This window comes from Dendrobates tinctorius, unplaced genomic scaffold, assembly GCF_039654945.1.
Source record: "Dendrobates tinctorius isolate UK_male_01 unplaced genomic scaffold, ASM3965494v1 ptg000087l, whole genome shotgun sequence".
Classification (NCBI taxonomy): Eukaryota; Metazoa; Chordata; class Amphibia; order Anura; family Dendrobatidae; genus Dendrobates; species Dendrobates tinctorius.
The window spans coordinates 8,663,823-8,679,115 of record NW_027361755.1 but is presented as its reverse complement, the minus strand read 5'-3'; the positions used below and the strand labels follow the sequence as shown (position 1 = coordinate 8,679,115).

General features: G+C 41.4%; 1 protein-coding gene across 5 annotated transcripts in view; it reads left to right on the top strand.

Moving 5' to 3' along the window:
- The window catches only part of SCAF8 (SR-related CTD associated factor 8), a 463,405-nt gene that overhangs the window by 155,923 nt on the left and 292,189 nt on the right, over nucleotides 1-15,293 (top strand). For 3 of the 5 annotated variants that reach the window (XR_012234161.1, XR_012234162.1, XR_012234163.1), the window contains exons 19-21: nucleotides 212-280; nucleotides 5,540-5,737; nucleotides 9,923-11,567. Coding sequence is in view for 2 of the 5 variants with exons in the window: in XM_073585726.1 (XP_073441827.1) it covers nucleotides 212-280; nucleotides 5,540-5,737; nucleotides 9,923-11,553 (1,898 nt within the window). In the remaining 3 variants the exon portion in view is untranslated. Of the gene's footprint in view, nucleotides 1-211; nucleotides 281-5,539; nucleotides 5,738-9,922; nucleotides 12,187-15,293 lie in introns of those variants that run through there. The other 2 variants (XM_073585726.1, XM_073585728.1) reach the window with 1 other exon arrangement.

Below are 15,293 nucleotides of genomic sequence, written 5' to 3'. Positions count from 1 at the left end.
TTAATGTACAGTTCAAATTTAATTATAATTTATTTTCAAGTTTTGTATACATTGACCTTTTGAAGTCTTTGCATGCAATACAGTACTCTATCACCATGTTTATTGTTTGCACAGTTTTGACCAGAAATAATGTAACAAACAGGTCATCATGTCTGCAATCTGCTGGATCACACATGAAGCATTTTATGATAAGTTCACAATGTCGTTACAGGCTTCATACCGCCACCTCTTCTACCACCCAATATTCCACCACCTTCTATGAGCTCAGCTATTCCAACAGGTAAGGCTGCATTTTAAATTGTACAGAAGATGGAAATACATTTCTTAAAAAAAAAAAAGTCCGTATAAAAAGTCTGGACATTTAAGTGAACTGGACAATGAATTCATTGAGATGTATAGTTTGTAAAATTGTGTCTCTTATGGTGGGTTCTGATGTTCTGGCACATCAGGGGCTCTGCCATTGTGCCATTGGGACAAGCGCACCGTCAAACCAGTCCAGCAAAATCTGAACTCCAATATGGAGCTTCTTCCCTTCTGAGCTTTTCACTGTGCCTCAAAAGTACTTTTTTACCACTTATGGGGTATTGGTGTAATCAGAAGAAATTGCACAACAAATTTTGGGTTCCATTTTGTCCTGTTACTTTTATGAAAATAAAAACATTTGTTGCTAAAATAACATTTTTGTGGGAAAAATGTAATGTTTTTTGTATTTTCACGGCTCTACCATATAAACTTCTGTGAAGCATCTAGGGGTTCAAGGTGCTCCCATCTGGATACATTCCTTGAGGGTTCTAGTTTCCAAAATGGGGTCACTTTTGGGGGGTCTCCAATGTTTGGGCTCATGAGGGGCTCTCCAATCATGACCCGACACCTGCAGACCATTCTATCTGCTTTCCAAAACGTCACTTCTTCCTTTCTGAGCCCTGCCGTGCGCCCAAACAGTAATTTTTCCCCACATATTAGGTATGCAGGAGAAATTGCACAACAAATTTTGGGGTCCATTTTCCCTGTTACCTTGTGAAAATAAAAAAAAATTGGGATTAACAGAAAATTTGGAAGGGGGGTGATTTTTTTCTTTAATTTTCACGGCTCAGTGTTATAAACATCTGTAATACACCTGGTATTTCAAGGTGCTTACCTCAAATCTTGATAAGTTCACTGAGGGGTCTAGCTTCCAAAATGATGTCACTTGTGGGGGCGTTTCCACTGTTTAGGCACATCAGGGGCTCTCCAAATGCGACATGACGTCCACTACTTATTCCAGCAAATTTTGCATTCAAAAGTCAAATGGCGCTCCTCTTCTGCCCTGCCATGCGCACAAACAATGGTTTTCCCCCACATATAGGCTATCTGCATACTCAGGAGAAATTGCACAACAAATATTGTGGTCCATATTTTGTTACTTTTGTGAAAATTAAAAAAATTGGGTTTAAATTTTTGTAAAAGAAAAAAGTTAAATGTTCATTTTTCCTTTCTTAGTGTAAAATTTCCTGTGAAGTACTTGAAGGGTTAATAGACTTCTTGAATGTGATTTTGAGTACCTTGAGGGGTGCAGTTTTTAGAATGGTGTCACTTTTGGGTATTTTCTGTCATATAGACCCTCCAAAGTCACTTCAAATGTAATGTGGTCCCTAAAAGAAATGGCTTTGTAAATTTTGTTGAAAAAATTAGAAATTGCTGATCAACTTTTAACCCTTAGGGTGAGTGCACACAGTGCGGCTTCACCTGCGGATTTTTCCACGCGGATTTGCAGGTAAAACCGCAGGTAAAGTGACCCGTGGTTTTTCTGCGGATTTGCCAGCAGTTTTCCTCTGCGGTTTGACACCTGGACAATGAAACAGATGGCAAACCGCTGCGGAATCCGCAGAAAGAATTGACATGCTGTGGATTTAAAACCACAGCAAATCCGCGCGGAAAAATCTGCACCGTGGGCACTGCGGTTTTGAAATCCCATTGGCTAACATGGTACTGTACATTGCTTGCGGATATGTTGCGGATCCGCAGGGCCAAATCCTCTGCAGATCCACAGCGTGTGCACATACCCTTATAACGCCCCCCCAAAAAAGTTACATTTCAAAAATTGTACTGATGTAGACATATGCGAAATGTTATTTATTAACTATTTTGTGTGACATAACTCTGATTTAAGGGCTTAAAAATTAATAGTATGAAAATGGTAACATTTTTAAAATTTTCTCCAAATTTACATTTTTTTCACAAATAAATGCAAGTCATATTGAATAAATTTTACAACATGTCACGAAAAAACAATCTCAGAATCACCGGGATCCATGAAAGCGTTCCAGAGTTATTGCAACATAAAGTGGCACTGGTCAGAATTGTAAAATTTGGCCTGGTCATGAAGGTGCAAACAGCTGGGGGAGTAAAGGGGTTAATAGCCTCTGGGGATGGAGCCACACTGGAGACTAGTTGGACAGGCAGGTCCACCCCGCCCAGGAATGACGGGTCTCTCCCTGTATATGCACGCAAGGAGAGACCTGTCGGGGAGAGGCCACTGAGAATCTACCTGTTCGACTAGTCTTCTGTGCTGCTCAGTCCCCAGTGGCTTTTAACTTTGTTTTTTTTCTGAAACACCGCACTGTTTCAAAGTTAAACATACTTGGCTGAAATCCTGCAGCCACTTTCTGATACATGCTGTCTGTGGATCAGGCAGCAAGTGTCAGCTATCTAGTTCCCTTTAATCCTTAACTAATGATGGGATAGTGACCCAGGAAAAATATCCAAATTCTTGGTGGATACTGTTGGGGCTTTGCATTTTTCTAGAAAACTATTTGCACTTCTAAACCTCAGTTTAGATTTGTTCTGTCTTTTTGGATGGCTTCCTCCAGGCAAATTTACACCCATATATTTTTTTTTCTTTTTATTAACCCATTCATCTAACATGATGGATATACACTTTGGGGAGTGTGTGGAACTGGTTCAGGATCTACTCCGACTGCAGCTTTTAACTGCCTTAAGTGCAAATTGCATTTAAAGTGTGCAGTCCTTCTCAGGCTTCCATTGACATGCCTATACCACTCCCTTTCTTTTATGCAGCAGGTTGCCATACGTCAGCCGGACACCATCTGAAGGCATCGCAACTGCCAAATAGGAGACTGTGATTTCAATAAGTTCAATAATGTAGTATTGTAGTTGATCGAACAAGTGATCAAATGATATCACAGACAAGTCTGCTTTAACGGCATGTGTCCTATTCCAATTCCATTTCTCCCAATTCAGAAGACAACAGTGCCTGGAAACCCCTTTAAAGAGGTTGTCCTATGAGCAAAGTATTTTATAATTGATCTTAGAGTAATAAAAAGTTCCACAATAGGCTGTGTTAAAACAAATGTTCCCGTGCTGAGATCTTATAAATAAATGTGCCCCTACCACATTCTGTGTAATGGCTGTGTCTTACCATACAGAGCTGCTCCAGTTTATGGTCAGCACATACCACAATTCCGTGCCAGAGGGAAAAGCATAAGTCACTTATTATAAGAGAGTATACAGATGAAACTGCAGGGGCTTATAGGTGCTACTTTCTGAGGTAATAAAGAAGTATTTCTGCCATATCTGCAGTCCTGTGAGTTCATCAAAAATCAAATCGGTGACATAGAGCTCCTACCTCACTAACTTCATATATCATGAGCTAAAAGGGCTGGAGATTTGTCAGAAACACTCAGTAGCAGCTCTGAAGCACCTGCTCTTTCTGTTTACTCACTTATCAAATGTGACTTATGCTTTTCCCTCTGACCAGAAGCACTACTTGGTGCCGTCCATGAACTGGAGCATACTTGGATATAGGAAATAAGATTGTATAGCAGGGGTACATTTATTAGATTATCTCAGCACTGGGAGAAAAATGAAACTCATCTATTTGTTCCAAGATCTATTGATTAAAATGTACTTTGCTTGTAGGACATCCCCTTAAAGGAAATCTGTTGGTATGATCAACCCCCCTAAGCCGTCTATATGGGCATATAGGTCATAGGAAGCTGAATAAAATGATACCTTGATATCTGTGATCCGATGTCTTATTCCAGAGAAATCCATGTTTTTTTCTATGGAAATGTGCTGTTAAGATCAATGTTGCTGCACATACATCTCCCTGGCAATCTCCTGTCCAAACTCATTTTAAATGAAAGGGAACATTACAATGTGAGGCATGTAATGGCTGACAGTCTGCTCTCCATGGCTCCCATCTACATGGCTCCCATCTACATGGCTCCCATCTGTAACACCCCTTTCATTTAACCCTTTACTGCCAGCTGACGGAATAGTAAGTCAGCTGGTAATATCCTCCGCTTTGAGGTGGTCTCCGGAGGTGAGCCCACCTCAAAGCCACAACAAGTCAGCTGTTTTTAATGGCTGACATGTGCCCGCGATAGGCGCGAGCGGAATCGCTATCCTCCCGTGCCTATTAAGTAGTTAAATGCCGCTGTCAAACTCTGACAGCAGGCATTTAACTGCACTTCCGGACGATGGTCCGGAAATACGCGCAGCGACGACCCCCGTCAGGTGATCGGGGGTCATCGCTGCATTGCCATCACAACCAGAGGTTTCCTCGAGACCTCTATGGTTGTTGATGGCAGATTGCTAAGAGTGCCATCCTGTGATCGGCGTGCATAGCAAGCCTGTAATTCTGCTGCATAGAGGTGATCTCAGCATCACCTCTATGTAGCAGAGGCGATCGTGCTATGGCAGCTTCTAACCTCCTATGGAGGCTATTGAAGCATGCCAAAAGTAAAAAAAAAAAATAAGTGTTTAAAAACATTAAAAAAAAAAAACATAAGTTCAAATCACCCCCTTTCACCCCAATCAAAATAAAACCATAAAAACAAACATACACATATTTTGTATTGCCACGTTCAGAATCGCCCGATCTATCAATAAAAAAGGATTAACCTCATCGCTAAACGGCGTAGCAATAAAAAAAAAATTAAAATGCCAGAATTACTTTTATTTGGTCGCTGCAACATTGCATTAAAATACAATAACAAGCAATCAAAATATCATATTTTTTTTCGCGTTTTCGAGTACATGATATGGTAAAACCAATGGTGTTGTTCAAAAGTACAACTTGTTCCACAAAAAATAAGCCCTCACACAGCCATATTGATGGTAAAATAAAAAAGATATGGCTCTGCAAAGAAGGGGAGCGAAAAATGAAAAGGAAAAATCGAATAAAGCTCCGGTCATGAAGGGGTTAAAATAAGGTCTGGAGGCAAATTCTCAGAGAGATCTATATCTTGCCCATAGATCTTAACAGCTCATATATGAAAATTGTGGATCTCTGTGTAATAAGACATCAGATCGCAGATATCTAGGTATAACTTTATTCCGCTTCCTATGACCTACATGTCCATATAGACGGCTTCGGGTGCTTGGTCTTACTGACAGATTCTCTTTAAGGATTTGAAACTACCAAAATATCTTGAAACTTATGGTGTGCGACCTAGTCTCAGATCAGCTCTGTGAAAATGTAATTGTTTTTCCCAATATTTAAAGCTGTTACAAATGTCCAATTATTTTTATACAGCCCTGATTCCTCGACTGGCCACGACGGACAGCATTAAAGACATGTCCTATAGCAGTTTGATGCTGCCTCTACCATCGGTTGTAACCACTTCAGTACCTGCGCCATCTGTCTTTAATCCTTCTTTAAGTACTCAAGCCGACAATGAAGAAAGAAGACTACCTCCTAAAGACATTGTAAATGAAAGAACGGCTACAAGTGGTACGTCTGCAGAAATACATTGCTTTCTATTGTACTGTACCGCTTAGGCTAGGGTCACCCAAGCCTTTTTTTCCATTTTAAATGGATCAGTTTTTTTTAAACAAAAAATGGAAAACAGAGAACATTTGGCAAAGTCTTCAATGCTTAAAACCCTGCTGTTCTGTTCGGGTTTACTATACACTTATAATGTTCTGGTCATTTTTCACCGGACCTATTGAAGTCTTGATTTTTAGATAATTTAAATATTTTATTTGAATACCTGTTGCATTATTATACTGTTTATGAACATGGTTGTTCATAAACAAATGAAATATGAAATCAATATTAATTTTTTATTTTTTTTGGTCAAAAAATGTTACATCGCCTTATTGCAATATTCATGCATATTGCATATTTGCACATAAAAAAAATATTTTTTTTATAACTGTAAACTATAATTAATAACATCAAACTGTATGTAAATATATTTAAAAAAATAAATAAGTTCATTTTTTTCTATATAAAATGGTAAATAAGGCTCACGGTGCTAAATTTACTGTTTGCATGTCTTTTGCATAAGTACTTTGCACAACTGCAACATATCACGTTTGCTTTGTGATTACTTGATGTTGGACAGAAGGGGCATCGTTTCCATTTTCAGCTGGTTGCGTTGCTGTTGGAGGCTGTGGGTATCGTAGCAGTGCTTTTGGAAGCCGTTGGTTCACTTTCTTTAGCATGATGTTGGATCCTGTTGACAATGGCTGCCGCTCCATCATCTCTGGGTGTTTTTTTTCTTTCTTCAATATATGGGCTAACCAGTGATCTTCCCAACTCCTCTATTAAAATTCCTCTTTTATATAGTTTATTTTTGTGTCCAATTTGGGACTACTTCACACCATAACAACGAATGCCTTGTATACAGTTCTCTGTGTTCCCTCCAGCTGTTCTGAAAGTGAAGTAAAGTCCCCGTCTCACATAGCGAGATCGCTGATGCGTCACCGATTTTGTGATGCAACAGCGATCTCGCTACGTGCGACCGCCCCCCCCCCCCCCCACCGCTGCGATATCGCTAATCATGCTCGAATGTCCAGGGCCATTTTTTAATCGTCGGTGTCTCGCTGGCCAGCGCACATTGCTATGTTTAAGGCCGACGAGCGACCTCGTTGGCGACGCAGAACTCAGGTACGCAGGCTGGAGTCGTCAGAAAAGCTGCTGTGTGACAAGGTCCCAACGACCGCCGAGAATCGCTGGATCGTTGCTGCGTCACTGAAGAGATCTGCCTGTTTGGCAGCTTACTAGCGACCATGTAGCGACTCACCAGCGATCCCTACCAGGTCATATCGTTGTCGGGATCGCTGGTGCGTCGCTATATGTAACGGGACCCTAACTGTATAGACTAGTATGGTAAATGTCTACTGATAGGATCAGAGAAAACACCACCCTTTAGGATAAGATAGCCCACAGTAAGGCTATGTGCCCACGCTAGCGTTTTGAAACGCTCAGGAATTGCATCCCCTTTCCCAGAAAAAGCGCGTCTTTTTCCGTGCGATTCTTGCGCGTTTTTTGCCAAAAAGCCGCGCATTTTTGACACGCGGTTTCTGGGAACATTGAGGGAATGCTAAAAACGCTCAGCTATGCGGAAATTAATGAGCATGCTGCGTTTTAGCCGCTAAGCGATTCCTGAGCGGTTAAAAACGCATGCATTGGCACAAAAAGCCAAAAATGCATGCAAAGTAATTTGAAGCATCTTGTAAGCGTTTCTGCAGCGTCTGAGCCGGCACAAACGCTGCGGAAACGCTTAAAAAACGCAACGTGGGCACACAGCCTAAAACCAACACATTTGTCAGACCTTTTATTGGTGCTCTCAGCATTACAGTCATGGCCAAAAGTTTAGAGAATGACACAAATATTATATTTTCACATGATCTGCTGCCCTCTGGTTTTTATGTGTGTTTGTCAGATGTTTTTATCACATACAGAAATATAATTGCAATCATATTATGAGTAACAAAAGGTTATATTGACAGTTAGAATGAATTAATGCAGCAAGTCAATATTTGCAGTGTTGACCCTTCTTCTTCAGGACCTCAGCAATTCTCCCTGGCATGCTCTCAATCAACTTCTGGATCAAATCCTGACTGATAGCAGTCCATTCTTGCAAAATCAATGCTTTTATTTTGTCTGAATTTGAAGGTTTTTGTTTGTCCACCCGTCTCTTGATGATTGACCACAAGTTCTCAATGGGATTAAGATCTGGGGAGTTTCCAGGCCATGGTCCCAAAATCTCTATGTTTTGTTCCCTGAGCCATTTAATCACCTTTGCTTTATGGCAAGGTGCTCCATCATGTTGAAAAAGGCATTGTTGATCGCCAAACTGCTCTTGGACGGTTGGGAGAAGTTGCTCTTGGAGGACATTCTGGTACCATTCTTTATTCATGGCTGTGTTTTTAGGCAAGACTGAGAGAGAGCCCATTCCCTTGGCTGTGAAGCAACCCCACACATGAATGGTTTCAGGATGCTTGACAGTTGGCATGAGACAAGACTGGTGGTAGCGCTCACCTGGTCTTCTCCGAATAAGCCGTTTTCCAGATGTCCCAAACAATTGAAAAGGGAATTCATCAGAGAAAATGACTTTACCCCAGTCCTCAGCAGTCCACTCCCTGTACCTCTTGCAGAATATCAGTCTGTCCATGACGTTTTTTTCTGGAGAGAAGTGGCTTCTTTGCTGCCCTCCTTGAGACCAGGCCTTGCTCCAAGAGTCTCCGCCTCATAGTGCGTGCAGATGCACTCACACCTGCCTGCTGCCATTCCTGAGCAAGCTCTGCATTGCTGGTAGCCAGATCCCGCAGCTGAAACACTTTTAAGAGACGGTCCTGGCGCTTGCTGGTCTTTCTTGGGCGCCCTGGAGCCTTTTTGGCAACAAGGGAACCTCTCTCCTTGAAGTTCTTGATGATGCGATAGATTGTTGACTGAGGTGCAATCTTTCTAGCTGCGATACTCTTCCCTGTTAGGCCATTTTTGTGCAGTGCAATGATGACTGCACGTGTTTCTTTAGAGATAACCATGGTTAACAGAAGAGAAACAATGATGCCAAGCACCAGCCTCCTTTTAAAGTGTCCAGTGGTGTCATTCTTACTTAATCATGACAGATTGATCTCCAGCCCTGTCCTCATCAACACCCACACCTGTGTTAATGGAGCAATCACTGAAACGATGTTAGCTGGTCCTTTTAAGGCAGGGCTGCAATGATGTTGAAATGTTTTTTGGGGGATAAAGCTAATTTTCTAGGCAAATATTGACTTTGCAAGTAATTGCTGTTAAGCTGATCACTCTTTATAACATTCTGGAGTATATGCAAATTGCCATTAGAAAAAATGAAGCAGTAGACTTTGTAAAAATTAATATTTGTGTCATTCTCTAAACTTTTGGCCATGACTGTACTGCAAGCAGCCCAGTAATGGACTCAACCTGGTGGCAGATTTCCTATTCCATATTCCCTTTATAATATCTTTTTATCCTTTGCCAAACACCCAGTGAAGTTGAGTTGTTTGCAGTGCTGCCAAGGTCACATGTAACTTTTTTATGTACCAGAGGAAAACATAAAGTTGTGGTCCAATTATTATTTTTTTTACATTTATAGTTAAAGGGAATCTGTCACCAGGTTTTAGCCATCTGAGAGCAGCATGATGTACACGCAGAGACCATGATTTCAGCAATGTGTCATTTACTGAGCTACTTGCGGTTATTTTGATTAAATCAATGTTTTATCATCCGGAGATTATAACAGGCTTACTAGTAAACTTACTGCTATGTATTTCCCCATATCCATGTGCTGTATATAACCCTACCCCCACCACTGATTGCCAGTTTTCTGCCTATGCACAGTGTACACAGAAAGCTGTCAATCCGTGTTATGTCTGGAATTATACAGAGCTCAGCATTCAAAGAACTGGTAGATCTGCAGCACATAAAATTGTGATTTTATAAAAACTGCGGAACCCAGTAATAATAATAATACATTTTATTTCTATAGCGCCGACATATTCCGCAGCACTTTACTTTAGTAAGTGACACGTTGATGGGAATTGGGGTCTCTGCCCCTACATCATACATTCAGCACAGGATACAACACCCAAAACTTAACTGAGATAAAAGTTGGTATTTTTTTCATTATACTGAACTACTTTTTTTTTTTTTCTTTTTCAGCAACACTAAGTACAGTGGTAAGCAGTGCTGGGATCTTAGGAGTGCAACCACAGTCTCCTATTACAGCAGCTGTTCCACCTTTAACAATGGGCGGAAGAATAGCAGCTATGCCCTTTTTGGATATTCGTCCTGGGTTACTTCACCAACCAACAGCAGCAAGATTTGCTTTAATAACTCAAGCAATGCCCCCACCTCCACCACCAAGGAGCATGCTTCATCCAGCTCTTATTGATCCTACTCTACATTCTCTTCCTTTTACACATGGAGAGCTTTTTCCCCGTCCCACTATTCCATCTAAAATAAATAATGATAATCTTCCTTCTCAAGAAGAAGGTGTCGCAGTGCAAAGCAGTACCATTCAACAAGAACGAGATCAAGACTATCGCTTTCCTCCTGCAGACAGCCGTGAGACTGCTGGTCAACCCTCAGGCAGTGAACAGAAGAAAGAGGGCTTGCCATTAGTTTCTAGCCAGTCAAATGAAGTTGTAAGCTCTGGAGCGGACACTGATATTAATGTTAGACATGTAGAGGATGACCATGAACCACAGGACATGGCTGTTGTTGATCCATGTGAAGGTCAGGACAAACTTGTTACAGGATCTATTGTAGGACCCTTATCTCCAGAAGCTTCCCATAAAGGTGAAAGGGAAGCTGAAATGCCTTCTTTTGAAAAGCTGAGAGGTCCTGATCTTCATTCTTTTGAAAGAAAGCTAAAAAATACTCCTGATCATCATGATGTTCCAACAAGACCAAAGTTAGATCCCAGAAATAATTTCAGTGGCCCGCCAGCAGATTTAATACTGCCCTTTGGTAGACAACCACTTGAGATTAGAGAACCTTTTGGTAGACCCCCACTAGAGGGTAGAAATCATTTTGGGAGGCCACACCTAGAGGGAAGGGATCACCCTGGTAGACCTCATGTGGATGGCAGAGATCATTATGGACGCCCAAATCCAGAGGGTAGAAACTCCGTTGGACGTTTACCAATGGATGGTAGAGAACTTTTTGGAAGGCCTCCTTTAGACTCAAGAGATCATTATGGAAGACAGATGCCATCAGATATTGGTAGAAGAGAACAGTTTCCTCCAGATAAACCATGGGGCCATAGGGGTGATTTTGATGAAAGACCCCATCATCCTTTTCCTAATTTTGGTGGCCCGAATCAGTTCGCAGACGACAGACCTCGTCATGGAAATTACCGGCATGAGCACAGGAATGCACCAGGTTGGAACAGAGGATTCGAATCTGATGCACACCGGGATTATGACGACCGTCGTCGCTCTTGGGAAAGACATAGGGATAGGGATGATCGAGAATTTGGTTTCCGCAGAGAAATGAATGGCAATCGATTTGGAAGAGAGAGACAATCGAGCAACTGGATGCCACATCAGCCACACAATTTTGAATATTTCCCAGAGGCTACTGTCACCAAGGAAAAAGCTGATGAGGTGTCTCCAATGAACGGTGAAATACCAGAGACTGGTAGTCAACAACAAACTGTTAAAAGTGCGAATGATCCTAAACTGTGTGAAAAGGAAACCCCTGACAAAATGAATGAAAAGAACGAGGCCATGGAGGCTGAAGTAAAGAGTCAACCAGTGGTTGAAAGCACAGAGACTGAGGGGACATAATCATCACTCAGTAGGTAAAGATACCTTTTGTAAAGTTGTCATCTCTAAGTGATAGATAAATGGCTGACTGGACCTTACCGGTTTGCCTTTTGTCGGCCTGACTTAAGTTTAATCTAATATAACTGTTCACGTTTCACTTAAATAACTGTACGACTGACTTGTATAGACTGATCTTAATCCGAACTTGATGATAGGTAGAGGATTTTTTTATTTTTATGTTAGGAATCACAAACATTGCCCCACGTGCTTTTTATCATCATTTGAAGTATTTATGAAATGTCCAGCAAAGAGACTTCCTATGGAAGAGGTTCCAGATTTTACAGCTTTTGGTGGGTTGAATGTTGGGACTGGCTGCATTTCAGGCTGCTGCTGATTTTTACAGTCTAGATAAAGCTGTGATTCTTTTTATGTTCCCGCAAGTTGGTTTCAAATGAGTTTTTGGCAGATCGCAGTACTAAGATGCAAAATGCAAGGAAAACATGCTAAGGTTTGTAAAGAACACCACAATCCATGTAATAACCCAAAGTTTCGTGTCTGTGATTTGTTTCTTGTACTGCAGTGAGTAAAACAATAATCTGTTTCAATGTTGGGTGCATTTTGTTTTTAGATCCTAATAAAACCTTTGTTTGATAACAGTGTTCCAGGTATTGTATTTTTTTAACTTGCTATCATACATGTTGGTGTAATCCTTCCCATGCTGCTATTGCGGAAAGTGGTCACACGTTGCTTTCCAGTCCTTCAAGCAGATGGATGTGACTAATGGCTGCGGAAACGTATGCAGCATGTTTTGGAAATATTCTTTAGTGATAAACCTTTTTACCTTGGCCTCTTATTTTTAGAGCAGAATAATGGATCACCAATTCTACTTCTTTTTTAAAATGGCATTTTTTACAAAGATCTTTCACACAGCAAAGAAATTGCCTTGACAACGTCATCTTTTTTTTTTGTTTTGTTGTCATGAGCGAAAACCCTAGTAAGTGGATGTTTTACATCTGAGGTATAAAGCGACAGCTGTGATTACAACTCTTGCACATCGGTTAACGTTTTACCGGATTTATTTAATGGAAACCATAGTAAATAGCCTTCGTTAGAAATGCTGTACTGTTTACGGTGTGTTATGCAGATGAAGTCTAGAAGTAATTCAGCCCTGGCATGTAGTGTGAGTGTATCAATATACTCACCTACTCCTGTATCCAGTGCCGGTCCGCTCATCTTCTCCGTGACGTCACCGCCATTCCAGCTCTCCGTCTCACCGCTCTATGTGTGAGCCGGAAGTCTATGGAGCCTTGTTCTGCCTCTCCATAGGCTTACATTGTATGAGCCACTGACGGTGACGTCACTGCATTACATGCCCATATACACAGAATTAGAAATAAAAATATTCATTGGAGTGCTTCTTTAATCTGGAACATACAGTTTTCTACTTAGGATTATTGTAAGGGAGTATGACTACATTGACAACATTAACATAAACTTGGTTTGATACTTCCCGTGGAGATGCATCTTCATACAAGATCTGTGCATAGTTTTTATTAAAATCATTTTGTTCTAGTTTCTCATTTTGTTAATCATTGGAACAATGGAGAAAGTGCTTACAGAACCTTTTATTGTGAAGCCAAGGGATTATTCTTTTTTTTATTAAATGTCCTATGCTTATGATTTGTTCATCAGGCTTAGATCTGTGGGAGTGTCACCCTCAGCAGTCAGCCCATTATTGGTTATCATGTACATCTCCCTACTTCTGTCAGTGTCTGTGCCTTATATTGCAGCTTTGTCCACTGGTCTGAAACTATATAGTGCCATACACAGATACTACAAAAAGTCTGAAGCTTTGGCTTAGTCAGAAGGGCAGACACCCCAAACAGCTGATAGCAGGAGTGCTGAAAACTGGACTCAGATCCAGTATTGTAATCTGACCTTAGGATAGCTGATCAATGACTCATATTAAAAGGTTTTACCAGTGAAGAACTTTTCTGATATATGAAATAAATATGCCATCATTTCTGATCACTGGAGGTCCTATGGTAGTTCTGGAGCCTTCACTTATCCCACAATATTGGAGCCATGCCCCATTCAGTTTCTGCCTGACGTAGCACCTTTTGTGCTGAGATTTGTGTCGTGTATTGCAGAAAAGTGCTATTCGGCTACAAATGCTCAGGATTTAATCGCTTGTCAAGATGAAGTCATCCTTTCATATGAAATGTGATGACTTCTAGAAGATTCCCCACCAGGGGGATATTGATGTCATATTTCATAGTTATCATGTCTAGGTTAGTTTTTTGTTATTTGTAATTCTTGTCGAGAATAAAACACTATACATAAAAATATTAATTTAGATAAATTTTTGGCTGTGTGCACACGTGCCACGGGAAATACGCTAGAATTCCGCTTGCGTAATTTCCGCGAAAAACTAGCGGTGTGCAAGCGTAATTAGCTTGTAGAATACTAGCGTTTTCCAAGCGATCTGTACCATTGCTTGGAAAAACTGATTGACAGGTTGGTCACACTCGTCAAACATAGTGTTTGTCTAGTTCGACCAACTTTTTACTATTGAGGCTGCCTATGCAGCCTCAATAGTAAAAGATAGGATGTTAAAAATAATTTAAAAAATCGTGATATTCTCACTTTCCGTCGTCCCCCGCAGCATTCCCGATCGTCACGATGCTCCTGGCAAGTCCCGTTCCCAGCGATGCCTTGCGACAATGACCCCAGATGACATAGCATCACGCGAGGTCATTGTCGCAAGGCATCACTGGGAACGGGATTTGCCAGGAGCATCGCTGAGGCCTGGGGACACTGCGTGGGACGCCGTAAGGTGAGAATATCAAGATTTTTTATTTTAATTCTATTTTTACAGGGATATGGTACCCACAGCCTGGAGGACAGTCTCCTCTCCTTCAGTGGGCATAGTCACATGCGGAAAGTAAGCGGACCAATGCATTTCTATGTATGCGGAATTCCCGCGATTCCGCAAAAAGAATGAGCATGCTGCGTAACGCGGCAAAAACGCATAAAATCCGTGGGAATTCCGGACGTGTGCACATAGCCTTTAAGTCCAGGTATCAGAGACTTTGTGGTTGAATATATGAAAAAAAAACATACATGCAATAATACCGTATTGTTATGTCATCTACTACAATTTGATATTAAAACCCCTTACCAACATCAGGCGTAATAGTAGGTCGACGTCGGACTCCCCCCTGTTTGGTGCGGGCTCCGGCGCTGAACCCACACCTTTCCGGGCATATGCCATCTGACATGTGCCCACAACAGCCGCAGGTAGTTAAATGCCGCTTTCAATTTCTGACAGCGGCATTTAACTCGCACCTCCGGCAAGTGCGCAGGAAATCTCGCCCATTGGTGACCCCGTCATGTGATCGCAGGTCACTGATGGGTTGGCATGACAACCAAGGGTTTCCAGCAGACCTCTATGGTTGTCACTGTCAGATTGCTATGAGCACCGCCTGGTGGTCGGTGCTCATAGCAAGTGAGCATCTGCTGCATACAGGCGATCTGATCATTGCCAATATGTAGCAGAGACGATCGGATTATGGCAGCTTCTCATCACCCATCAAGACTATTGAAGCATGCCGAAAGAAATAAAAAATGTTTTTAAAAAGATAAAAGTTCAAAACACCCCCTTTCCCTCCACTCAAAATAAACCCCCAAAAATCAAACGTACACATATTTGGTATCGCCGTGTTCAGAATTGCCTGATCTATGAATATAAAAAAAATTAA